We start from the raw sequence: 27,613 nt of genomic DNA on the forward strand, positions 1-27,613 counted from the left end.
AGATTTGCAAGGCTGCAACATGGTCCTCTTTGCATACTTTTTCCAAATTTTCCAAATTTGATACTTTTGCCTCGGCTGAGGCCTCTTTTGGGAGAAAGGTTCTTCAAGCGGTGGTGCCTTCTGTTTAGGTCTGCCTCCCAGTTCATTCCGTGTCCTCTAGCTTGGGTATTGGTTCCCACTAGTAATTAGAATGACTATTATGCTTACCTGATACATTTTCTTTCTTTTTTTCCGGACATGGAAAGTCCAGGACCCCACCTTTAAGATTAGACAGTTTTTTTTTTGTTGTTTTTTTTACTACACATCTACACCTTTGTGTTATCTTTTTCCATTTACTTTTGGCGGAATGACTGGGGGTTATGGGTTAGGGAAGTGACACTTAACATCTTTGCTGGGGGGTGCTCTTTGCCTTCTCCTGCTGGCCAGGAGTGAATATCCCATTAGTAATTGGAATGACGTTGTGAACTCTCCATGTCCGGAAAGAAAGAAATTCATCAGTTAAGTATAAATTTTATTTTTTTGTGTTTTCTGCTGTCCTGGCTGTTTTTGATCTATTGATAACAATTGATTTTGCAATCAAGCATTTTTGTTGAATATTTGTTCTCGTTCTAATAGCAGTTTCACACAGTACTCTTGCTGTGTGTCTGCTGGAAGCGTGAGATATGAAGTGCATTCTTGTATTAATGGGGCCAAACAGATTTGTATTAGATCAAGCTACACTACTGCTCGTTCAACAAAATACCAAACTAATGAAGAAATTTGTTCACAATTCTACGCTCTTATCTGAATCGGGAAAGAAAAAAATGTCGGTTTCATGTTAATTTATTATCCCCAAATCCACACCCTATTTTTTCAGCAATCCTCATAAAAACATTAGGCAAAATCAATCTGCATTGTCAAATTGCATTGCCTACATTTTTCCCCAACATTTTAACTCCAAAAAATTCTTAGCCCATTTTAATTTCATTTGCAGCATTGTTGATCTCTCTGAGCACAAAAACTGCCTAACTTCCAGAGATTTGTTTTTTTAGTTCATAGACAAAATCACAAAGTAAATGTCTAACATGGAACTGTTTGACAGGCTTTGTTGTTAAGAGAAATATATTTTTGTCCAGTTTAGTTATATTAGTTCTGCTGCAGTGTAAATCTATATCAAACCGCCTATCATCTGTGGCTCCTTTAAAGGAATAGTCTAGTCAAAATTAAACTTTCATGAATCAGAGCAGCAATTTTAAGCAACTTTCTAATGTACTCCTATTATCAATTTTTCTTCATTCTCTTGGTATCTTTATTTAAATGTAAACTTAGGAGGCGGCCCATAGATACCAATCAGAAAGGGCTACCCAGGTGCTGAACCAAAAAATGGTCCAGCTCCTATGCTTACATTCCTTTTTTTTTTAAATAAAGATACCAAGAGAGCGAAGGAAAAATGATAATAGGAGTAAATTAGAAATTTGCTTAAAATTGCTGTTCTATCTGAATCACGAAACTTTAATTTTGACTAGACTATCGCTTTAAATATATTGCAACATCTACATAATATGAGTTGGTTTAAAGGGTTAACAGCAATCAGTGACGTAAGCCCTTTGGTTGTTTATGCATCATTGCATATCCTGTTAGAGCAGTGCGATCTTGGCATGTGACACTTTACAGTTGCCACACACTGGTGTTCAGCATGATTAGGGCTAATTTCATTTTGTGTCCTTGCTATCTACCATCACAGCCCTTAGATTACACTTTATGCTTTGCTTTCTAAGCTGCATTTTTTTTATGAGCCCACAGTTTGTTTGTTTTTTTCTTTTTGGCCCCTCCCAGTTTACTGAATATAGCAACGGTACAAAAGGCAAGTTTATTTTTAGTTTTATAACTGCGTAGGTTACCAAACACTGGCTGGGTGGGACTGGCTGCTCAGAACACGCGTGTTGCCTGAAATAAACACCCAAAGTGCACACTCATTAGAGAAGGAGAATGTGATGAATCATTCTCCCAATCTGTCTTTACTCCCTACGTCAGCATAACAGAACAGTGTTTTCCATATTATTGGTGAAGTCTTAACATGATGATGTTTACAGCTGCTGAATCATTCATCTTAATACAGGACTAACCCCTGCAGTGTCATCATAAATAACAGTTTAAAGATGCCATAAACCACAAAAAAATTATTTATTCAGTGTTCATCCTAGGACCTTTTTAATGGGTGCACCACATGGCAAATTAACCTAAAATTATCTCATATAAAAATGTCAATGTCTATTGCACAAATTGCCATTAAATACATTTGTTAAATTATGCAATTAGTGCTTTGGATAGCGGATAATATATTACAAAGTATTACAATGCCTACACCTGGCTACTTCATAATGCATGATGATATATAATATATTATATGTGTGTGTTTTTAACTTTAAAAAGGAGAGGAAAAAAAAAAAACAGCAACAGCAAAAAAATCAGAATACTCCCTCGGCTCAAGTGGTAGACAATAGTGAAACTGTTGTCATCGTTTTTGTGTTATAGTAAAAAGAATACATAAAATACTGCTAATACAATATTTTGAGATACAATTTCTCCCAGGAGTTAAGCAAAAAAAAAATAATAATAAATTAAATACATGTACATTAACAATAGGTAAAAAAAAATGTACCTGACAAAAATAATCAATAAAAAAATCAATACACAAGAAACCTATGGGTAATACACCAATAAAGACAGGATATAGTTAATTCACACACAGCCTCTCTATCTTCTAAAGGTGTTCGTCAGATTCTTGCTTGACCTGATGAGATTTTGAGAGAGAGGCTGAAGTATTTTTTTTACTTGAAATATATATATGTAGATTAGATAAATAAGCTTTAAGATAGTGAATGCCAAATTCCTACTCAGTGGCAGATTGGTAGGGCACCGCACAATTTCTGTCTTGGCTCACTCATACTCTCTCTAGGGGAAATGGACATAATTGACCGCACTCTTTTACCACCCTAAAAGTGACTTTTATTCTTAGTTATGTCAATCACAGTATGGCCACAGTATGGCAATGGCACATCTAAAGCAGTCATAATTAGTTTTCTGGAGCAAGGTGCTAAAGATTCTTTGGACAGGCTTTATTTAGTCCAAAGGAGACTAAATACACACAGAGAAAAACGCGCTCACAGGAACAAGGAACCAGCTCAATACCATTGTTAGCCTGTTCTATGGTGATTTAGCACCTGGGTGCAGCTTCTTTTAGCCCAGTAGGGCTTTTCACAGAGTAGAACTTACCTGTAGTATATCAGTCTGATCCCGCCTATTACAGTCAGTCCAGCACCAAAATACCAGGCAATTCCGCTCTGAACAAGGAACACAGCAACCCCAGACGTTTGTTTCGGCCTTTATTTAGTCAAAGGCCACTTATGTGCAGTACATCTGAAATCTCATAGGATTGACCACAGCATTACCTTTTTAGCTCTATTTGCTTTTTACTTACCCTCATTTACCTTCACCAACTTACTTGTAGCAGGGATTACAGAAAGTTGAAACAAGGCGATTTATGGATTCCATTATGTGTACAGTATTTTCCTTGTGGCACATGTTGAGACATTGGAAGTAGTAAAAATTCTTAAGTTTCATGGATGGATAATAAACCTAGAATTCAAATGACCCCAAATCATAGAGGCCATAGTGTTACTCTCTTCCACTGTTGAAGATTAAGAACATTATCTCTTACCTGACCAAACTGTTGCAATATAACTCGACACCTATATCCTGGATGATGATCTTTGAGAACCTGTCATCAACAATCCACATAGTAAGATGGCAAATGCCCTACCACTTTCTGAAAACAAAATGGAACTATAAAGTTACTTTGTCCCATAGTATTGCCTTTTCTTCTCATCTCAAGCAACATCTTGATTGGTTGCGTCAGTCACAATCTCAGCCGAAGTTTTTCCTCTAGAGACCGCTTTTGGATTCAGATGTATCAAGTTCAAGCAAATTAGGCTGGGGAGCATCTTGTCAGAGTTAATATATACAGGAAGGTTACATGCAGAAGAATTTGTTTGCTCTTAGATATCTTTAAGTATAAGCTCTTGCATTTCAATATTTTCAGGAATCTCTGCAAGGGTAATCAATAAACATAATCACAGACAGCAGGATAGTAATATCTTATATATGTTTCAAGGGCGGCATGAGAAGTCAAACAGTACTCAAGAAAGTCATCTAGTATTCCTTGCAGAGTTCCAATATTTCTGATGGGGGCAACAATACAGAAAATATTTTTAGAATAGTTTGGTATCCAGCTATGTATTAGATAGCATCCAGCAACAGCCATAAAGTCCATCAGTTCTGATAACCATCTCTTCACTTGATGAGTGGGAAACTTTATCTCAGATGGGGTAAAATCTAGATCAGTTTAAAGACCTGCAATATCACTGATACTTCGGGTGTTATGCATAATCAAGAATGAACTAACAGAATTCATTGCAATTCTTTCTCTTTGGCAATTACGACCATGTCACCTGTTGCACAAACAACTGACAGTAGAACCAATATGGCAGATTCAGATATTTCTAGGAATTGTACATCAATTACATTTATTTTTTTGCCAATCCAAAGTTGGTGTTGTTGTTGTTGTTGTGTTTTTTTTTTTTTTTTTTTGGAAGCCTAGTTACAAAATGGTCAGGGTTCTAGTAACTGGGTATTCCAGCTCCAGTAATAAACTTCATTTCAAACAATGTAATTGTTTACTACTTCAGCTTACTATAAAAATTGGGGTATCTATTATTATTATTATTATTCTTTGAGGGTACAGGCCTCTGCTATCTCATCCATTACAAGAACTAGCACTAGCACTAGCTAAAATCTGTTCTTCAAAGAAATGAATTACACCATGTTTAGATATGCCTCTGGTGCTTGAGGAACGCCTACTAGCTTCCCTTTTTAACCTTTAATGAAGTCTCTTTATACGCTTTTCATTTTGCAAGAAGGACAAAATATTGTTATGAACGATTACAGAATTTTCACCTCAGACTTGTATGTTAAATAAAATGTAGTCTTACCTTATTACCATTCAGAGAAGAAGACTTTGAATGTTAAATTATTGTTTAGACTTATTGAAAGATTCTGTCAACAGAACACAAGCCTGGAGTAAAACAATGTCTCATTATTTATTTCACAGGGATATTGTAACAGGTCTTCCCTTGCAAAGACTATCAACTTGAAGAGTCCATTTCAGTTGAATTGCATTTCATTTCCAGAAGGGGTTAGGGCTTATTATACAAAATCAAATTATTAAAGTGACATAAAACAGGTTGAGATCTGTGCATATCCTAAAAGGACTAATTAATTTAAAAAAAGTTTGCGTAAAAAAATTGTTTAAAAATTGCTGGCAAGTATTTTAACAGAATTTTCAAAAATAAGCAAAATGAATTACATAGCTAAGCTGCCTGGAGCAGTCAACTCCACCCCCTTATCAGTGTTTAGACACAGGCATTATATTTCAACTGAGTTCACAGCTTCTATGCATGCTCCAGCAGATAATCCCTATGCACTTTTGCATTCTACCAAAACAACAATAGATATAGATACAGCCATAAAACGTATGTGGGAGTAGTTAGTGCTTTACAATTCAGAAACTAAAAAGAAAGGGTTGATGGGGAGGCACTGCAGTATACATTTGCATTTAAAGTAATTAAAGTACATATTATATTTTGTCTATATCCCAACTTGTTTTATGTCTCTTTAACCTCTTTTAAATTAAAGCAAAGACATCACCTTCCGAACTCTTTAAGGCAGCAAGTTTGAAGACTCCTACCTGTATTATATTATTTTGTTTTGCAATCTTTACCTTGCTTGTCTTTGTTCCCACTCAGTTTCAGTATTGCTTTGTATTTCTTTTACAAGATATGCCAAGTCCACGGGTTTCATCCTTACTTGTGGGATATTAACCTCCTGCTAACAGGAAGTGGCAAAGAGCACCACAGCAGAGCTGCTACATAGCTCCTCCCCTAACTCCTCCCCCCAGTCATTCTCTTTGCCTATGCTAGTAATAGGAAGGGTAAAGTGATAGTGGTGATAAAATGATAGTTTTAGTTTCTTCAATCAAGATGTTTTTTATTTTAAATGGTACCGGTGAGTACTATTTGACTCGGGGAATTTGGAAGAAGATTTCCCCCTGAAATTGATGATCTTCGCAGCAGTTACTAAGATCCATTATGGTTCCCACAGATCTGAAGGTAATATGGGAAAGATCTTCAGTGTGGAGGACAGTCTTATGCAGCAAGCAGCATTTGAGGTATGTTTCAGAATTTTTATTTCAGAGGAGAGTTAATATATCAGAACTGGCTGATTGGGTTCCTCATAGTGGGAACAGGGTAAGCAGTAGTCCTATATGCAAAAGGTTGTTACTGTACTCCTGGGTGTTTGTTTTCTAATACTTATGCACTAAAAGTCAGCATATAATTAAAACACTGGGACATATTACTAAGTCTTTATTATATTGTTAAACAAAAGGATGGCTTTTATTGTGTTTTTATTGTGTTTTTGGGGACCACATGGCAGTTTAAAACCGTTTCTCATGAGGTAGTTTAAATTTTAGTGCAAGTCCATTGTGGGCAGGGCCTAGTTTACACTGAAGGAGACAGCAGACATTTGCTCCGGTTGGGCCCTATCTGTGTTCAGGATTGGTGTCGATTCATTTGGCAGTGTTCTGGGGGCAGGTAGGCGCCACAGCAGAGCTGTGGCGAGGTATAGGGGTCGTATTTAGCAAAGTGTAATTTTTTTGCTTAAAGGGACAGTAAAGTCAAAACTAAACTTTCATGATTCAGATAATGCATGCAATTTTAAACAACTTTCCAATTCACTTTTATCATCAAATTTGCTTTGCTGTCTTGGTGGTATTTTTGAAAAGCTAAACCTAGCTAGGCTCAAACTGATTTCTAAACAGTTGAAAACCGCCTCCTAGCTCAGAGCATTTTGAAAGTTTTTCACAGTTAGACTGTGCTAGTTCACATGTGTCATATAGATAACATTGTGCTCACTCCCGTGAAGTTATTTAGGAGTCTTCACTGATTGACTACACTGTATGTCTTTCAAAGGCACTTAGATAAGGAGGCTGTCTGCAAAGGCTTAGATACAAGGTAATCAGGTAAAAAGTATATTGATATAACTGTGTTGGTTATGCAAAAATGGGGAATGGGTAATAAAGGGATTATCTATCTTTTTAAATAAGAAAGTTTTTGGTGTAGACTGTCCCTTTAAATGTTCCTCTAAAGTGTACATTTCTACTCTTGTATTTGGGATGCAATAACTTTTGGCAACTCTGCATTTATATTCATTGTTTTTTAACGTTTATAGGCTACTTAAGTGTGTTTGGGAAAAAAAAATTGTGCACTTTTATTTCTTAAAGGCGCAGTACCCGTTTTTTACAAAATTAATTTTTTCAATAAATAAAGTGTTTACCAACTGTTGTGGTTATTACTACTTTGTTTAACATGTCTGACATTGAGGAAACTCATAGCTCTATGTGTTTAGAAGCCATTGTGCAACCCCCTCTTACATTGTGTACCTCTTGTACTGATAGAGCCTTACACTGTAAAGAACATATTTTAGGAAATGAAAGTATGTCTAAGGATGATTCTCAGTCTGAAGAGAATCAGGATATGCCATCTAATTCTCCTCAAGTGTCCCAACCTTTAACACCCACACAAGTGACACCTAGTACATCTAGTGCGTCTAATTCTTTTACTCTGCAAGATATGGCGGCAGTCATGTCAACTACCCTCTCTGAGGTATTATCTAAACTGCCAGGTTTGCAGGGTAAACGCAGTAGGCCAGGTATTAACGTAAATACTGAACCCTCTGATGCTTTAGTAGCCATTTCCGATGTACCCTCACAATGCTCTGAATTGGGGATTAGGGAATTATTGTCTGAGTGAGAACTTTCAGATTCAGGGAATGTTTTACCTCAGACAGATACGGACTTAGCGTCCTTTAAATTTAAACTTGAACACCTTGGCCTGTTGCTCAGGGAGGTCCTAGCGACTCTGGAAGATTGTGAACCTATTACAATTCCTCCAGAAAAATTATGTAAAATGGATAAATATCTAGAAGTTCCTACTTACACTGATGTTTTTCCGGTTCCCAAAAGAATTTTGGAAATTATTAAAAAGGAATGGGATAGACCAGGTATACCGTTCTCTCCCCCTCCTAATTTTAAGAAAATGTTTCCCATATCAGCCACCATCAAGGACTCCTGGCAAACGGTCCCTAAGGTGGAGGGAGCGATATCTACTCTAGCTAAGCGTACTACTATACCTATTAGGACAGTTGTGCTTTCAAAGACCCTATGGATAAAAAATTAGAGGGTCTTCTAAAGAAATTATTTATTCACCATGGTTTCTTGTTACAACCTGCTGCCTGCATTGTTCCAGTAACTACGGCGGTGGCTTTCTGGTTTGACGCCCTTGAGGAGTCTCTGAAAGTAGAGACGCCCCTAGACGGCATTTTGGACAGAATTAAAGATCTTAAATTAGCTAATTCTTTTATCACAGATGCTGCTTTCCAAATTACTAAATTAGCAGCAAAAAATGCAGGCTTTGCCATATTGGCGCGCAGAGCACTATGGTTAAAATCGTGGTCTGCTGATGTATCGTCAAAGTCTAAACTGTTAACTATTCCTTTCAAGGGTAAGACCCTATTCGGCCCTGAATTGAAGGAAATCATTTCAGACATTACTGGAGGTAAGGGTCACACCCTACCTCAAGACAAACCCTTTAAGATGAGGGGTAAACAAAATAATTTTCGTTCCTTTCGAAATTTCAAAGGAGTACCCTCTGTTTTCCCTTCCTCTACTAAACAGGAAGGAAATTTTGCTCAATCCAAGTCTGTCTGGAGACCTAACCAGACCTGGAATAAGTGTAAACAAGCCAAAAAGCCAGCTGCTGCTACCAAGACAGCATGAAGGGGCAGCCCCCGATCTGGGACCGGATCTAGTAGGGGGCAGACTTTCTCTCTTTGCTCAGGCCTGGACAAGAGATGTGCAGGGTCCCTGGGCATTAGAAATTGTGACCCAGGGGTGGGGTATCAAGGGAGATTTCATCTTTCACGTTTGTCTGTAGACCAGACAAAAAGAGAGGCGTTCTTACACTGTGTAAAAGACCTCTATACCATGGGAGTAATTTGTCCTGTTCCAAAACTGGAACAGGGACAGGGGTTTTTGCTCAAACCTTTTCGTGGTTCCCAAAAAAGAGGGAACTTTCAGACCTATTTTAGATTTAAAATGTCTAAACAAATTTCTCAGAGTCCCATCGTTCAAGATGGAAACTATACGAACAATCTTACCAATGATCCATGAGGGTCAATACATGACCACCGTGGATCTAAAGGATGCGTACCTTCACATTCCTATCCACAAGGATTATCATCAGTTTCTACGGTTTGCTTTTCTGGACAAGCATTATCAGTTTGTGGCCCTTCCCTTCGGATTGGCCACAGCTCCCAGAATTTTCACACAAGTGCTAGGGTCCCTTCTAGCGGTTCTCAGGCCCCGGGGCATAGCAGTGGCGCCCTATCTAGACGATATTTTGATTCAGGCATAAAATCGTCATCTGACCAAATCTCACACGGACATTGGGCTGTCCTTCCTAAGGACTCATGGTTGGAAAGTGAATATAGAAAAGAGTTCACTTGTTCCACAAACAAGAGTTCCATTCTTGGGAACTCTGATAGACTCGGTAGACATGAAAATATTTCTGACGGAAGTCAGAAAATCAAAGATTCTAAATACTTGCCGAGCTCTTCAGTCCATTCATCGGCCATCAGTGGCTCAGTGTATGGAGGTCATTAGATTAATGGTAGCAGCAGTGGACATCGTCCCGTTTGCTCGCTTTCATCTCAGACCACTGCAGCTGTGCATGCTCAGACAGTGGAATGGGGATTATGCGAATTTATCTCCTCAGATAAATCTGGATCAAGAGACAAGAGACTCTCTTCTTTGGTGGTTGTCACAGGATCATCTGTCCCAGGGAATGTGCTTCCGCAGGCCATCAAGGGTTATAGTGACAACGGACGCCAGCCTCTTGGGCTGGGGTGCAGTCTGGAATTCCCTGAAGGCTCAGGGAACTTGGACTCTGATGGAGTCTCAATTACCAATCTATTCTGGAACTGAGAGCAATATTCAATGCGCTTCAGGCGTGGCCTCAGTCGGCACTGACCAAATTCATAAGATTCCAGTCGGACAATATTACGACTGTAGCATATATCAATCATCAGGGGGGAACAAGGAGTTCTCTTGCAGTGATAGAGGTATCTAAGATAATCCGATGGGCAGAGAATCACTCTTGCCATCTATCAGCAATCTATATCCCAGGAGTAGAGAACTGGGAAGCGGATTTTCTAAGTCGTCAGACTTTTCATCCGGGGGAGTGGGAACTCCATCTGGAGGTGCTTGCATCATTGACTCAACAATGGGGCACACCGGAATTGGATCTAATGGCATCTCAACAGAATGCCAAACTTCAACATTACGGGTCCAGGTTAAGGGATCCTCAGAATGTACTGATAGATGCTCTAGCAGTACCTTGGTCGTTCAACCTGGCTTTTCCTCTCCTACCCCGTGTGATTGCGAGAATCAAACAGGAGAGAGCTTCAGTAATTCTAATAGCTCCTGCGTGGCCACGCAGGACTTGGTATGCGGATCTCGTGGACATGTTGTCTCTACCTCCGTGGAAACTACCGTTGAGGCAGGACCTTCTCATTCAAGGTCCGTTCAAACATACAAATCTAACTTCTCTGCAGCTGACTGCCTGGAGATTGAACGCTTGATTTTATCAAAGCGGGGATTCTCTGAGTCGGTCCAAGGGCTACTCAAGGAGTAAGATTAGGATTCCTAGGATTTTGTCCTTTCTCCAAGAAGGATTGGAGAAGGGGTTATCTACTAGTTCTTTAAAAGGACAAATTTCTGCTTTGTCAGTTTTATTACACAAGCGTCTAGCGGATGTCCCAGACGTTCAGTCTTTTTGTCAGGCTTTAATCAGAATAAAGCCTGTGTTTAAACCTGTTGCTCCGCCATGGAGTCTGAATTTAGATTTTAATATTCTTCAAGGTGTTCCGTTTGAACCCATGCATTCCATAGATATTAAGCTGTTATCTTGGAAAGTGTTGTTTTTAGTTGCTATCTCTTCTGCTCGAAGAGTTTCTGAGCTTTCTGCGTTACAATGTGATTCGCCTTATCTTATCTTTCATTCTGATAAGGTGGTTTTGCGTACTAAACCTGGATTTCTTCCGAAGGTTGTTTCAAATAAGAATATTAATCAGGAAATTGTTGTTCCTTCCTTGTGTCCTAATCCTCCTTCTAAGAAGGAGCGTCTGTTGCATAACTTGGACGTGGTTCCTGCCTTGAAGTTTTACTTGCAAGCGACCAAGGATTTCCGACAAACATCTTCTCTATTCATTGTTTATTATGGAAAGCGTAGGGGTCAAAAATCTACGACTACCTCTCTTTCTTTTTGGCTGAAAAGCATCATCTGTCTGGCATATGAGACTGCTGGACAGCAGCCTCCTGATAAGATTAAGGTTCCTGTCTTGTCCCTCCCTTTCATCGTGTCCTAAAGCTTTGGTATTGGTATCCCACAAGTAAGGATGAAACCCGTGGACTCGGCATATCTTGTTAAAGAAAAGGAAATTTATGCTTTCCTGATAAATTAATTTATTTTACGATATGCCGAGTCCATGGCCCACCCTGTTATTTTAAGACAGGATTTATTTTATTTTTCAAAACTTCAGTCACCTCTGCACCTTTTAACTTTTCCTTTCTCTTCCTATATCTCCGGTCGAATGACTGGGAGGAGGAGTTAGGGGAGGAGCTATGTAGCAGCTCTGCTGTGGTGCTCTTTGCCACTTCCTGTTAGCAGGAGGTTAATATCCCATAAGTAAGGATGAAACTCGTGGACTCGGCATATCGTAAAATAAATTAATTTATCAGGTAAGCATAAATTTCCTTTTTCCTTACTGGGGGGCTTTATCTAGTTGAGCCAAGATAATTAGTAGGCATTGTTATGGCCACAGGAAGCAGCATTCGGCTATTTCTGGCGCCGTACTTGTGTGAAATTGCAACACACAAAGATCTGTGCAAATCCAAATCTTTTACACAAATCCAGCACAAAAAGTAGTCGAATATGAAATGATGCTCCTGCCTAATAATTAGAGATTAAAGGGACATGAAATCCAACATTTTTTTCTTTAATGATTCAGAGAGCATGCAATTTTAAACTACTTTATAATTTACTTCTATCATCAAATTTTCTTTGCGCTTTTGGTATAATTTGTTGAAAAACAGGGGCATAAGCTCAGGAGCATGCACGTGCCTGGAGAACTATATAGTAACACTAGATTTTAGCACTATTTCCTGCTATGTAGTGCTCCAGACACCTACCTAGGTATCTCTTCAACAATGAATTCAATGGAAATAAAGCAAATTGGGACCTTTTTGTTTTTAAAGTGTATGCTCTGTCCGACACACACGGGATACACACACACACACACAGGGGGGGGAACCACACACGGGGACACACGGGGACACACGCACACATGGGGACACACACACGGGGGGGGACACACACACACGGGGGGGACACACACACGGGGGGACACACACACACACACTGACACTTTTGGGTTTTATTTCTCTTTAAGTCTAAAATACAGAAATGTCCAAGATCTGTGAAGCTTTATCAATAAGTTTGGAAGCATTATAGATATAAATTAATCATTACATTGACATAAATGTAATGCTTATTTGTAAGATCGATGGTAGTCTGTCCGACACACACAAACACACACACACGGGGGGAGCGACACACAGGGACACACACACACACGGGGGGACACACAAGGACACACACACTGGGGGGGGGGACACTGACACTTTTGGGTTTATTATCTCTTTAAGTCTAAAATACAGAAATGTCCAAGATCTGTGAAGCTTTATCAATAAGTTTGGAAGCATTATAGATATAAATTAATCATTACATTGACATAAATTTAATGCTTATTTGTAAGATCGATGGTAGTCTGTCCGACACACACAAACACACACGGGGGAGCGACACACAGGGACACACACACACGGGGACACACACACACTGGGGGACACACACTGACACTTTTGGGTTTATTATCTCTTTAAGTCTAAAATACAGAAATGTCCAAGATCTGTGAAGCTTTATCAATAAGTTTGGAAGCATTATAGATATAAATTAATCATTACATTGACATAAATGTAATGCTTATTTGTAAGACCATGGTGGTCTGTCTAAGGTGGAGATGTTCTCAAGGAAGAGCAAGAAAATGTTTTTAGATTACTAGTAATATAAGGTAATCTGTGTATTTGCTTAGAACTGATGTCCAGTTTATGTACACTTAAAAGTAAAGGCTGATATATACACAGTATATCATAGTAGAACTAAAAATATTCTTAATGACTAATTATGTAAGCTTATGTAAAAGGGGTAAAGTGCACTCATGTGGATTACGTCCTCAGAAAGTGAGTTTCAAGGTTTCTTTAATAGCCCTTTTACTGCTGAATAGGTTATTGCCGCATTGATGAAGCTGTTAAAACCCTTTCATGCATTTTTTTGTTGTAGTTGATATTGTTCATAATGGGATTACTGTGCATTGTTAGGAAGAATTGACCCATATGATAACGTGTGACTAGAGGTTCTGTATGGGGATATCTATCTATCTATCTATCTATCTATCTATATCTATCTATAGATATATATATATATATATATATATATATATATATATATATATATATATATATATATATAGATATATATATATATATATATATATATAGATATATATATATATATATATAGATATATATATATATATATATATATATATATAGATATATATATATATATATATATATATATATATATATATATATATATATAGATATATATATATCCATGAAATCTCCATAGACAAACATTGACAGTACAAGGGGTCATACTGAAGATCTCAGTGACTTTAAACTTGGCTCTGTCATAGGATGCCACAGATAGGTTTGTGAACTACTTTTGCCGCAGATAGGTTTGTGAAATCTGCCCCAGTCAACTATAAGTTCTGTTATTATGTAGCGAAAGTGTCTAGGTGCAATAACGACCCAGCCGCAAAGTGTCTCACAGTGAACGGTTGCTGAGCGCTGAAGCACGTAAAAATTGCTTAGTATCTTCTGCATCATTCACTACAGAATTCCAGATGGTCTCTGGAAGCAACATTGGCTCAAGAACTGCATCGGAAGCTTCATGAAATGGATTTCCATGGTTAAGCAGCTGTATGCAAGCCTCACGTCATCCTGCGCAAGTGCCAGCTGCAGTGATGTAAAGAATGTTACCAATGGACTCTTGAGCAGTGGAAACATGTTCTCTGTGAGTGATGAATCACTCTTCAGTATCTGGCAGTCTGATGAAAGAATCTGAGTGTAGTAGATGCCAGGGGAACTCTACCTATCGGAATCATAGTGCCTGCTCTCAAGTTTGGTCAAGGCTACAGGATACAAAGACATTTTAGATAATTGGGTGCTTCCAACTATTTGACAATTGCTGTTTCAGATTGATTGTGCCCCTGTACGCAAAGCGTGGTCCATGAAGATGTGGAGAAATTTGAGTGGCCCATCTTTATGTATATGGCCTACACTGAGCCCAGACCTCAACCCCACTGATCACCTTTGGTATAAACTGGAACGCCAATTGTGAGCCAGGCCTTCTCATCCAACATCACTACCTGACCTCATAAATGCTCTTTTGGATGAATGGTCAAATATTCTCAGACCCACTCCAAAATCTTGTGGAAAGTCTCCCCAGAAGAGTGGCCGCTGTAGGGCAGTAGGAATTAAGGGGGGAGCAAATTTTGAGTAGTAATTTTCTGGCATAATGGCTTAAAACACTGTCCAATGGCTTTATTAAAAATAAATTACCCCTGATTCTCTACTGGGAGGTGCATGACAGCTCCATGTATCCTTGGCCTCTGGCGAGAAATATATGAAGTGAATAAGTTAAGGGTGGGGAGAGATACATTTTCCAGTGCCTAGGGCAGCACACAAGCTAAACATGCCACTGCTGCAAAATATTGCTTCATGGTCATCGTAGAAGATGTTTTACAAAACCATATATTTTGAAACCTCATTCTTCCCACAGACATTGTCTGCTTGTCCCAGGCAAATTTTTCCTCCCCTGTGTTTGTATGCAGTGTTGTCCCCAAGACGTACTTAAAGGGACAGTAAACATCAAAAATATGTGCAGAATTATGTAACATTATCATTGCGATAGTATGAAAAAAATAAAAAAAAATAATCAGAGTTTTTAGCCCCCCAAAGTTATACTGACCTGGTTTCCTCTCCAAGTTCTTCTGATAAGGTCTTCTTTTCAGCGGGCGTGCTGTCCAGATTGAGCTATTAAGCTAAATGAAGCGTGCTACCAGACCAGAGAGAGCGCGCCCGTGAATTGCTGATTTTAAGCTAAAATGAACTGATATTAAATGGCTTTAAATGTTTGTTTCACGAATAATAATAATAATATCACTTTTATATTAAAGTATGCAATTTGTGTTTTGGATAGCTTAAAGTGACAGTAAATTATGGAAATGTTCCTTAGAACCAATGTGCCCTTCCCATCAAAATTGGTATTATTTTTTTTTAATTTGCAACTCTGTATAATAAAAAAATATCTTGTATTCTCATTCATTTTCTTGATAGTCCCTCCGCCCCTTACTTTCTGTAGTGTAGTAGATAATGCCCCCTGCTGTCCAATTGCTCCAGTAGTAACCATACACAGTATTAGTTTTTTTTTCTTTTTATTTAATACACTTTGAAATTTACTTTTGACTCACACTGGCAGGTTTCCAAATAAACAGTGAAATGAAACATGAGTGCTGATTCAGTGTTTAAATATAGGTCACAGGGTTTTCTTTTTCAGCGCACATGCAAGGTTACTTCCTGGCCTTCAGAACGCATGTTAGTTTCAGTAAGCCATGCAACTATGAAGGCTATTGGAGAAGCGGATCACATGTCAATTATTAAGAAAACACACTAGCGAGGAGGGCCGTCAGGGGAAAAAAAAAAACTTTTGTAAGTTTATATAAGTACATTTTAATTAACTTACGTGAAGGTTAAAAATAAAAAAAGCCATATATATATATATTTTATTATTAAATAACCTCTATTGTTTGCTTACAAGCAAGGTGCTAGATTTTAATAACCCTTTTAATATAACATTTATAATCTTATAATATTGCAGTGTTACAACGCCCCACCTGGCTACTTCATAATACCACCCAGCGTGCAAAATGTTCTGGTATGTATATTTAGGATCATCTTGTGTATGTATTTAGCTTTAATGTTTGTTTAGGGTTGTTGGCCTTATGGAATAAGAATCTACAGTAGGGATGTCAGGCCTCTGCAGAATAGAGTGGTTCTTCTGGTCAAACTGTAGTTAATCTTGTGGAGGTCACTAACTCCTGAAAAGAAAAAGCATCAACACCTGAAAATTTCCTGTTTTATATTTAAAGTTTAAATATTTGCTTCATTAGTTAGGTATCCTTTGTTGAAAAGCATAGCAAGGTAGGCTCAGCACTTGGGTGCTATTTACTGATTGGTAGCTGCACAGATAAAATGTGTTGCAAACCGGATGTTTTTCCAGTCTTCCAATAGGAAATGTTGTTTTTTGACATATAAGTGGTTTAGAGACCGCTGCTCTCCCATGAATACCGCACTTTGACAGACGTGTTTTGACTTTTGCTTACTGGGATAGGATGTTTCATGTTCAGCTGGGTTTGAATTGTGGATTCAGATGTTCTCTTAACGTGATGTACTATTCATCTGATGGGGTGGTCACTATAGGTCTGTCTGGTCTTACTTTGAATGATAATGACTTTGATTCAGCACACATGCTTAGTGTGAATAGAAATAAAGTTTGACGCTGGGTACGTTTTTCAGCACTCAGGAAAGCTACTTATCCTCGTATTGCTTCACTAAACCCATCTGACCTCGTTACAATAGGTATTTCAGTTAATGTCCTTCTTTAACACATACATTTGCAGGACCATACTGATACAATTAGTACAGTATCAGGTTTTTATTGTTAGAAGACTAATAGAACAAACGTTTACTAGTGTTACCCTTTGAATGAAACCTAAAATAATGTGTGAAGAGGATATCCATATAAATAGCAATATACTGTAAAAATATTTTTTTTTGTCTCACTGTTAAATAATTTTTTATTGAATGAGTATCAACTGTTAACACTATAAATAATCAAATAAAATCACTCAGATTTTTAGCCTTCTCTATATTTATAAACAGCATAATGTTGTGGCGAGTTTAGCACATGGACAGATATTCCTCAGATTACACAAAATGCGTAAGGCTATCCGACAATCTGTATTGTTTTGTGATGGATTATGATTTTTGCAGTGTTGTATTGATAATGTTTGTTTTTTTATTTTTTGTAATTTCCATGAATTCGTCAATGCTTATGTTTCATTAGATGTTGTCCTTAGTGGACTATAAAAGTTGAAACTTTTCCACCTATAGTCATTTTCACCCCTATTCCATATTAGTGCAAATTATAACATAACCTTCCCTTGAGGTCAATAACTAAGCAAGTTTTTTTTCTGTTTGTTTCCAGAACAGAAATAAGTGTGATGTAAGTAATAAAGACCCTAGCTGCTCTTACTCTATCTCTCCCCAAAATAGATAAGGAAATCTTAATAAACAAAAAGTAATAAACAAAAAAAAAATACATATGAGGTACCTCTCAAATAAAAATCAACTTGGGCACAATCAATTTTGAGTGTTAAAGTCTCTCTTAGAAATGTCCACTTTGCACATAATGTCTATATGTACTGATAGTAGTAAATGGTTGGTTTTACCTTTTAGATGGCGGTAATATCACATCGTAGCCAACAACAATATCCTTCCTGCTATCCAAAGATCACACTGTAGAATTGGCATCTTCCGCCACTCTGGCGATGAGGTAAATGTATCGGGTGATCGGAATCACCACTCCTGAGAGTGTATATCACATCACTCCGGGATTACTGCTACAAAGTCAGTCAACCATTCCGTCACTTAGGGATTCCCATTTCCTTTTTTTTTTTTTGTAAACCTTATAGTCACTGGGTTCTGTTCCTCTTTTATTAGCGGTATGATCCACTATCACACACCCTCTGTGGGGACTCTAATTGTACACATTCTCAGTACCTAATGAGTACTCCAGACAAAACGTCAAAGTTCCAATGCAGTATTTATTCACCCCCTCAATGGACATAAGTAAAGGCTCCACAGACATGAGTGAAAATAATACATACTAATAATTTGTTTATGGATAAATGGGAAGAGTATTTTATAGCTACCCATGAGCTTGGTGTGAACCTTGTGATATACAAGAGATCTATAGATGATATATTTATCTGGATGGGAAGCATTGAGGATCTAAATGAGTTTTTGATACAAATGAATACAAATAACATGGATATTAGTTTCACTCATGTCTTTAGTAAAAATAGCATTACATTTTTTTATCTGGTCATTGAAGTGATTGAGGAAAACAAAAACCCACTTTAAAGAAGTAGATGCTAATAAATGTATTCATTCATACAGCTGTCTTTTAAAAAGGTGGAAGGACAGTGTTTAAGAATCAAGAGAAATTTTCTAGAATCTCAGATTATGAAACACAGGTACAGCTCCTAGAAGACACATTTTCAGAGAGAGGGTATAATTAGTCTATAATAAAAATGGAAAGAGAAGAGGCAGAGAGGAGAGATAGAAACAGTCTCTTAGTGTATATAGTGATGAATCAAGTAAACACAAAGAATCTAACACACTTGATGTACCACTAATAACTGATTTAAATTACGATAATCGCCTCCTCCATAAGATTAGGAGTAAACATTGACAGGGAATATAAGAGGGGTAGAAAAAGATCTACAGGGGAACTATTGGAGTGTATTCTTCCTCTTTTTTTGGCTGTAAAGCATGTAATTATATCAGCAAACCAAAAACCATTAAATTTAGTCAAACAGGACAAGAGGTTCCAATAAGTGAGATTATCAGGTGTCAAGATAAGGTAGTTAGACCCCCCCCCCCAGCATATTAAAAGACCCATTATACAAACAGAAGCAATCTGAAGTCTGTAGACATCAGTATACATCTACAACTTTTGGGCTTGATTAGGAGTCTGGAAATCAGAACAATGTTATTAAAAAAAAATAAGCAAAACTATACATTTTTACAAAATCCATTTATGGGTTAAATAAATGGATCATATAAAAATCTAGTGTACAATGTCCCTTAAAGTGACAGGACAGTTTAATATTTAATAGATTCAGATTTGGAATATATAGGTTAGGATAAAATGTGTAAACAAGTCAAACTTCTTATACTACCGTAAATAGATATATTACTGACCTTGACTAAGGAACTAACTCAGTACCTCCTTAAAATAAATGTAATGCCTGGCCTAATAGGATTAAAGGGAGGCTTTTAAATAGGATAGAGGGGAATTCAGAATATAAATCCTGGCAAATCCCTGGAAATGGCAAAACAGGTCTACAGGACAATTCGCTGAGTGCTAACGCCTACCCTGTAGAGCCTACAGATGAGTGGAGGGCGGTACTAAATACTACATTGGAAGTTTGAAGTTTTGTCTGGAGTACTCATTAAGTACTGAGACTGTGTACAATTAGAGCCCCCACAGAAGGTATGTGATAGCGGATCATACTACTACAGAATTTCACTAATAAAAGAACAGAAACCCATGCCTAAGGTTTTTTTTTTTTTTTTTTTTTTTTTTTTTTTTTTTTATAAAAAAAAAAGGGAAACTGGAATCCCTAAGTGAGAACACTGACTTTGCAGCAGTAATCCCGGGATGATGTGAGATACGCTCTCCGGTGTGGTGATCCCGATCACGTGCTACATCTAACTTATCGCCAGAGTGGCAGAAGACATCAATTCTACAGTGTTATCTGTGGGTAGCAGGAAGGATATTGGCTGTGGGCTACAATCTCACATTACCACTATCTAAGGTAAAACCAACCATCTACTACTACTACCAGTGTGTGTGTGTGTGTAGGTATAAGTGGAAATTTCTATGAGAGTTGAACACTAAAAATTGATTGTGTCTTAGTTGATTTTTATTTGAGAGGTACCTCATATGTATTGTTTTTAAAGGAAGATGTACTTAAAGTAAATGTAAAGTTTCATCAAGTAGTGCTCGGTTTTTAAAAATATTATTAAAAACAGGGGCACTTTCATTGATGAAACTTTACATTGCACCATATTTGTAGAAATATTTAACTCTTCATCGCTGGTGAAGCGCTGGAGCGGCTTTCAAGATGAAGAGGTATTTCTACAAATATGGTGCAATGTAAAGTTTAATCAATGAAAGTGCCCCTGTTTTTAATAGTATTTCTCTTGCAAGGTGTATCCAGTCCACGGATTCATCCTTTACTTGTGGGATATTCTCATTCCCTACAGAAAGTGGCAAAGAGAGCACACAGCAGAGCTGTCCATATACCTCCCCCTCTAGCTCCACCCCCCAGTCATTCTCTTTGCCGGCTCTAAGCACTAGGGTCTCTCTACGGGAGGGTAAAGTGAATGTGGTCACCAGGAAAATCTACCATAAGATATGGCGGAAATATCTTTGTTGGTGTGAATCCAAGGGTTACTCATGGAGTAAGATTAGGATTCCCAGGATATTGTCTTTTCTCCAAGACGGATTGGAGAAAGAATTGTCGGCTAGTTCTTTAAAGGGACAGATATCTGCTCTGTCTATCCTTTTACACAAGCGTCTGGCAGAGGTACCAGACGTTCAAGCGTTTGCACAGGCTTTAGTCAGAATCAAGCCTGTCTATAAACCTGTGGCTCCGCCATGGAGTCTAAATCTAGTTCTTTCAGTTCTTCAAGGGGTTCCGTTTGAACCTTTACATTCCATAGATATTAAGTTGTTATCTTGGGAAGTTTTGTTTTTGGTAGCTATCTCTTCTGCTCGAAGAGTCTCAGAATTATCTGCCTTACAGTGTGATTCACCTTACCTGGTGTTCCATGCAGATAAGGTAGTATTGCGTAGTAAGTGGTTTCTAACAAGAATATTAACCAGGAAATTGTTGTTCCTTCTCTGTGTCCCAATCCTTCTTCGAAGAAGGAACGTCTGTTGCACAATCTTGATGTAGTTCGTGCTCTAAAGTTCTATTTGCAAGCAACTAAGGATTTCAGACAAACATCTTCCTTGTTTGTTATCTATTCTGGTAAGAGGAGAGGTCAGAAAGCGACTGCTACCTCTCTTTCCTTTTGGCTGAAAAGCATCATCCGTTTTGCCTATGAGACTGCTGGCCAGCAGCCTCCTGAAAGAATTACTGCTCATTCTACCAGAGCAGGGGCTTCCACATGGGCTTTCAAGAATGAGGCTTCTGTTGGAAAGATTTGTAAGGCAGCGACTTGGTCTTCACTGCATACTTTTGCCAAATTTTACAAATTCAATACTTTTGCTTCTTCGGAGGCTATTTTTGGGAGAAAGGTTTTGCAAGCAGTGGGTGGTGCCTTCCGTTTAAGGTACCTGTCTTGTTCCCTCCCTTCATCCGTGTCCTAAAGCTTTGGTATTGGTATCCCACAAGTAAAGGATGAATCCGTGGACTGGATACACCTTGCAAGAGAAAACAGAATTTATGCTTACCTGTTAAATTACTTTCTCTTGCGGTGTATCCAGTCCACGGCCTGCCCTGGAAATTAAGTCAGGTAAAAATGTATTTGTTAAACTACAGTCACCACTGCACCCTATGGTTTCTCCTTTTTCTTCCTAACCTTCGGTTGAATGACTGGGGGGTGGAGCTAGAGGGGGAGCTATATGGACAGCTCTGCTGTGTGCTCTCTTTGCCACTTCCTGTAGGGAATGAGAATATCCCACAAGTAAAGGATGAATCCGTGGACTGGATACACCGCAAGAGAAAGTAATTTATCAGGTAAGCATAAATTCTGTTTTTTAAAAACCGGGCACTACTTGATGAAACTTTACATTCACTTTAAGGATTATCTAAGATTTTACAGGTTAAAGGGATAGGAAAGTCAAAATTAAACTTGCATGATTCAGATAGAGCAGGTAATTTTAAGACACTTTTAAATTCACTTCTATTTTCAAATGTGCTTCGTTCTCTTAGTATCCCTTGTTAAATAATGAATACGCACATATCATACTCTAGTGGGAGCTGCTGCTAATTGGTGCCTGCACACATTTGTCTCTTGTGATTGGCTAAATAGATGTATTCAGCTTCCTGTCAGCAGTGCAATGCTGTCCCTTCAGCAATGGATAACAAGAGAATGAAGAAAATTTGATAATAGAATTAAATTGGAAAGTTGTTTAAAATTGTATGTTCTATCTGGAAGTCACTCTAAATAATTATCTTGCCTATCTCACAGGCCTCCTATGCCTCTGGACAGAATGCATCGGCTCCCACTCTGGTCTATCCTCAACCACCGCAGACAATGAGCACTCAGCCTCAGAACCGATCTCCGGTAAGGGCTTATCTACTTTACTGTACAATCTACATTCTATGTGAGGTTCCCCAACAAGGTAGTGTTACAAAATATAAGAATAACAAAAGAAAACAACTTAGAGCGTTGAAGTAAATTCCAATCTCTGTATGATCAGCTCTTCTACATAGGTAACTTTTTGCTAATTTGTATCTTCTCTAGATTTGCTCATTTGCCTGCTGCACATTTACATGTAGCTGTGCTGCCGTTTATAACAGAGTGTTACATGTTAATGTTAACAGGTTCATATTCATTTTTACTTTGCTGCAGTTAGCTATAAACAAGTTTTTCTTATAAAATAAATGTGATAATAAAATACAAAAATTTAATCGTAAATAAAAGTTCATATGTTAAGATATATAATTCTTCTAGGAATCATTTCTTGAAAAAGCTGATCTAAGCGAAACGTACGCCGGAATTGACACTCTCTTGCGTCTTTACATCTGCTTATACACCTGAGGGAGGAGCGGTCTTTCTGGCACTGGGAAGTGGTGGTTCTAAGCGGTTAAGATTCTGCTTGTCCATCCATCTCCATCCAGGACTGGCATCGACTCTTTTGAGTAATTCTACAGTTATTATAACTCTGTTACCCTTTGTAAGAGGTGTGGTAAAAGCATTTGTGACGCTTTTTATGTATTTTAATAAATATTTGTTTTAAAAGATTTGCCATGAGAGTTCTGTTTTCCCACCAGTATAAAGTGGGAGTGCACATTTCCCTGAGCTTGGTCATAAGCTCCAACAAATGTGAGTAATCACTCGTTAAACAAGCAGAACTGTTGCACTATAAGTGGTTACAGAGTCACACTATGTTGCATATTTTGTTTCCTTTTCCTTGAGAACACACGGAGGATTGCAGAAGAGTGGAGAGACCCTTCTTCCTAGAAGAATTATATATCCTTACATATGAACTTTTATTTACGATTCACTTTTTGTATTTTATTATCACATTTATTTTGTATTACTTTTCAGTTGTGATTATTGGTATATTTATTATATAAGTTTTTCTTATGTTATCTGCAGAACTCAGGTGAATTGTATTGCTTTGTACAAAGTTTTTTAGCTTACTATTTTCATCTAGCTGAGCTCTAGACAGACATCTGTTGTATATATAATTTATTTATCAACCCCTATGCTAGAAACTGGATATCTCAACTCCACTCCTTCAAGATGCCCTGAAGTTCTAGATTTAAAGGATTACCCTACCTGTGCAGAGCCCAAATGCAGGTTTTAAAGGTTTCTAATTTTTAGCTCCCTGGCTGAGTTTTACTCAGGTTTGGAAGACTAAGGGGTGGTGTATGTGAATCTGAAACCCAGGGGCACAGATTATCTCTGCAGCCACCTTCAAAGTCATCAATGGAACTAGTGATGCACCGAAATGGAAATTCTGGACCGAAACCGAATTCGAAAATCCAGGATGCACTTGGCCGAAAACCGAAACTGATACCGAAAATGTATTTTTTCAAATTAATTTTTTTTAGTTTTTTTTTTTTTTTGCATAATTAGAGCCAATAAAAAAAATCCCACACTTTTATTGAAAGTAACACACTAAAATTGGACAAAAATATCTTAAAACAATAATATGCTACACAATAATTTTACCAAGAAAAAAAAAAACAGTCAAAAAATGCCATTTTCGGCCAAAATGTTTCTGCGACCAAAATTTTGGTTCATCGCTACTTAAAACAATTATAAATATCAATATACTGTATTATTCTTCATTTAGTTCTATGTAACAGAATCATATTTAACAGGTTTTTTTTTTACCAATTATCCAAATAAAGTATAGTCCTAGAAAACTCATTATATGCAGAACAGTAAGTCAAGTAATAACCTTAAACAGCAGCTCTAGGCTAGCATCAAATTTGAAACATGCTACACAATAATTTTACCGAAAATAACAGGCAAAAAAAAACGAAAACCGAAATAACCAAAAATTCCATTTTCGGCCGAAACTTTCTGCAGCCGAAATTTCGGTGCATCCCTAAATGGAACCATATTATATGTACCAACTCCTTATGAATGTCACTCTCATAGAGCCACGTCAGACAGTTGTAGTATGTTTTAATGCCTCTCAGAAATTTGAGTGGAAGGAATCCCACCTACTTATACCCCTCACCTTTGTGCTTTAGTCAGTTCAGTTCTTACTGATCTGGAGTAAGATATACATTGCTGGAACTGTTCTTTAGCAGAAGTGAATATTTTGCACGTAAGCAAAATGCATGCTTGACCCTTCACTGTACAGCACATTTGCTAATACAAGGGTCCCATCAGTTCAGCATTTGATAGAAATGTCTTTTATCCTGCCCCTTCATATTTTCCAGGTTTGGTAGTGACTAACAAGTACTGATAAGGTTCTACCAGAGTGTGAGAGAGACAGACATATTATATCATCAACTCTTACTGAATTTGGCAGTTTTACATGAAAAAAATGATGATAAAATAGTAGCTAATATATTTAAAAAAATGTTAATGTTTATTGATGAAATTATCACTAAATTTTGTTAAATTATGCAATTTGTGGTTTGGACAGCCGAAAATGTTATAACATTAAAAAGTATTAAACTGCCCCTACCTGGCTACTTTGTAATGCCACCCAGCTTGCAAAGGTTTCTGTAAAGAACACGGATATCAATAAAAAAATAAACAATATGAAAGCATTCGTGCTTAGCATAATTTTTTGTTTTGTGACTTCTGCTTTGTCATGGCGAAATGGCTTTCTTTTGCTTTGTCATGTGTAACTCAAGCGAGAAGGGGAGGAATATATGGATGTTTGGTTCCATCCACTCAGACTTCTGGGACGCATTTCTATCTATTCATTGGTCAGAGATCATATTAGCCATCAGTTCTGATATGGTTTTACTAGACGTTTGAAGAAAATGATATAGCCAACCATATATAAATGTATAACTTCTCAGTAGAACACCTCTTAAAGGGACATTAAACACTTTGAGATCGTAATATAAAATGATAAATTGTATATAATAAAACAGCTCTGCAATATACTTTCATTATTTATTTTGTCCTCTTTGCCTGTACTTCCATTCTGAAATTGTGAGCTTTTCAGTTCCTGTTAGAAATAGAAGTGCAGAACACTGTTAAATCCTGCACAACCATTGGCTGCACACTCTAGTGACCTATTTATAACTGACCCTAATTGGCCACAGCAGAGAAGGTAACACAAGTTACAACATGGCAGCTCCCAGTGTTTTATAGACACTAAAACTTTACACTTATTTTGTCACTTTTTAAACAACTAATAAAACTTTAACAAATACATCTACATGTTACTCATGGACTAATCTTTTCTTTGAATGCATCATTCTATCTAGCATGTATTTAGTGTTTAATGTCCCTTTAAAGAAAACATAATTAGTAGAATACAGTATAATTATAATGTCCCTAATTAAGATTATGTCCATTTGGTGTCTGTTCAGATTAAAATTCCAAAAGGTTCCTCATTGATCCAGAAGTCTTTATACCTCTAGGTATCATATTAATATGTTCAGTGTCCTGAACCATAACACTGTATCACAAGTTAAATGCTGGTCAGTGGTTACAATGATCATTATTTTTAGTGCTTAACCAGATAATTATGTTCTAGGTGTGTATATATGTCCCCATGTGTAATTCATATTAATGGTTTATGACTGATAGGATGAGACAGGTTGCTAAAGGTAGACTGATGGACAACAAAATTTACACTTATCTTTTATGGTATCAATAGTCACCCTGATCGGAAGTTTGCTGGTCAGCTGGATAGACCACCCCTATATTTCTCTATAGGAGACTGCAGTAGCTCTGGTTGATTAAGTGGAGCTATTCATGGTGAAGGGTCAAATCTAAAAGGGACACTAAAGGCCTCTTACTTTAGGTGGAAAGTGGCGCTTTATCCCACACTTCCCAGAGAGGCCAAGAAGCATAAGTAACCTCTCCTTAAGGGACAGTCTAATTTAGTCTTTTATTGTTTAAAATGATAGATAATCCCTTTACTACCCATTCCCCAGCTTTGCAGAACCAACATTGTTATAATAATATACTTTATAACCTCTGAGTTTCTTGTTTCTGTGCATCTTTTTTTTTTTTTTTTTTATTTTATGTGGCTTTTTACAATTTTGTACTAGAGCCAGACAGTGCTAATTGCTGTGTGTCATATAGATAACATCGTGCTTACTCCCGTGGAGAATAATAATCGGTTCACAAGAACCAGCACTAATTGGCTAAAATGCAAGATTGTAAATAGCTAAAAAAACAAAACACTGAGATAATGGGCAGTCTGCAGTGGTAAAAAGTATTAATATAAAAGTGTTGGTTATGCAGAACTGGGGAATGGGTAATAAAGGGATTATCTATTTAAGCAATTACCGTTTTCAAGTAGATTGTCCTTTTAAAAATACCGCACATTGCTTGATGATCTGCTGCATTTGCAGGTTCTTGTCTTCTTCAGGGAGCTCAACTTTCACACCAAAGTAATGATGGATTTAATGTCCTTTTAAGAGACGCCATCTTCAATATAAGCCTAGTAGTATGGGGTTGGCAGCCTTCCTCTTGTTCTTCTGCAAGAACCCCCTGATTTGGCTGTTTGATGTTTATCTCTGAGATCTCACCTTGATTCTGTAGTAGCCTTTAGCTGTGACTTCACAGTTGTCTAGCACTCTCTCAGGCAAGCTTGGAGTGTTTGTGGAAGCCACTGGTTTATTTTGTGTACACTTGTATTTGTGTGTGGCATTTCTGACTCTGTGCCTCTCCTTTTGTGATTGTCTTTTTCGCTCCTCTCTTTAGTTTGCAGCTGGACCCAGACCGACCCATCACCAGGTATTGTAGTTAATGTTTCATCCCTCCTGCCATGCTCCCCTTTGTACCTACAATGATTGTGCTTGTTTAAAGGGACATTAAACTTTTGGGCACAACTACAATACCATAGTTACTGTAAGCCTACTGTTTCTGCAGCTTATAGGTGCTGGTTGATGAAGCTCTGCATCTTCATACTGGGTGCTGCCATCTTGGAGCTTAGGTTTTCTTGCACCTTGTGATCAGTCACATTACTGGCTT

General features: G+C 37.6%; 1 protein-coding gene across 1 annotated transcript in view; it reads left to right on the plus strand.

Moving 5' to 3' along the window:
- Positions 1-27,613, plus strand: part of EIF4G3 (eukaryotic translation initiation factor 4 gamma 3) — a 477,611-nt gene that overhangs the window by 220,590 nt on the left and 229,408 nt on the right. The window contains 3 exon segments of the mRNA XM_053690236.1: positions 16,278-16,334; positions 22,451-22,546; positions 27,344-27,376. Of these exon segments, the coding sequence (XP_053546211.1) occupies positions 16,278-16,334; positions 22,451-22,546; positions 27,344-27,376 (186 nt within the window).

Source organism: Bombina bombina, chromosome 8, assembly GCF_027579735.1.
Source record: "Bombina bombina isolate aBomBom1 chromosome 8, aBomBom1.pri, whole genome shotgun sequence".
Taxonomy (NCBI): domain Eukaryota; kingdom Metazoa; phylum Chordata; class Amphibia; order Anura; family Bombinatoridae; genus Bombina; species Bombina bombina.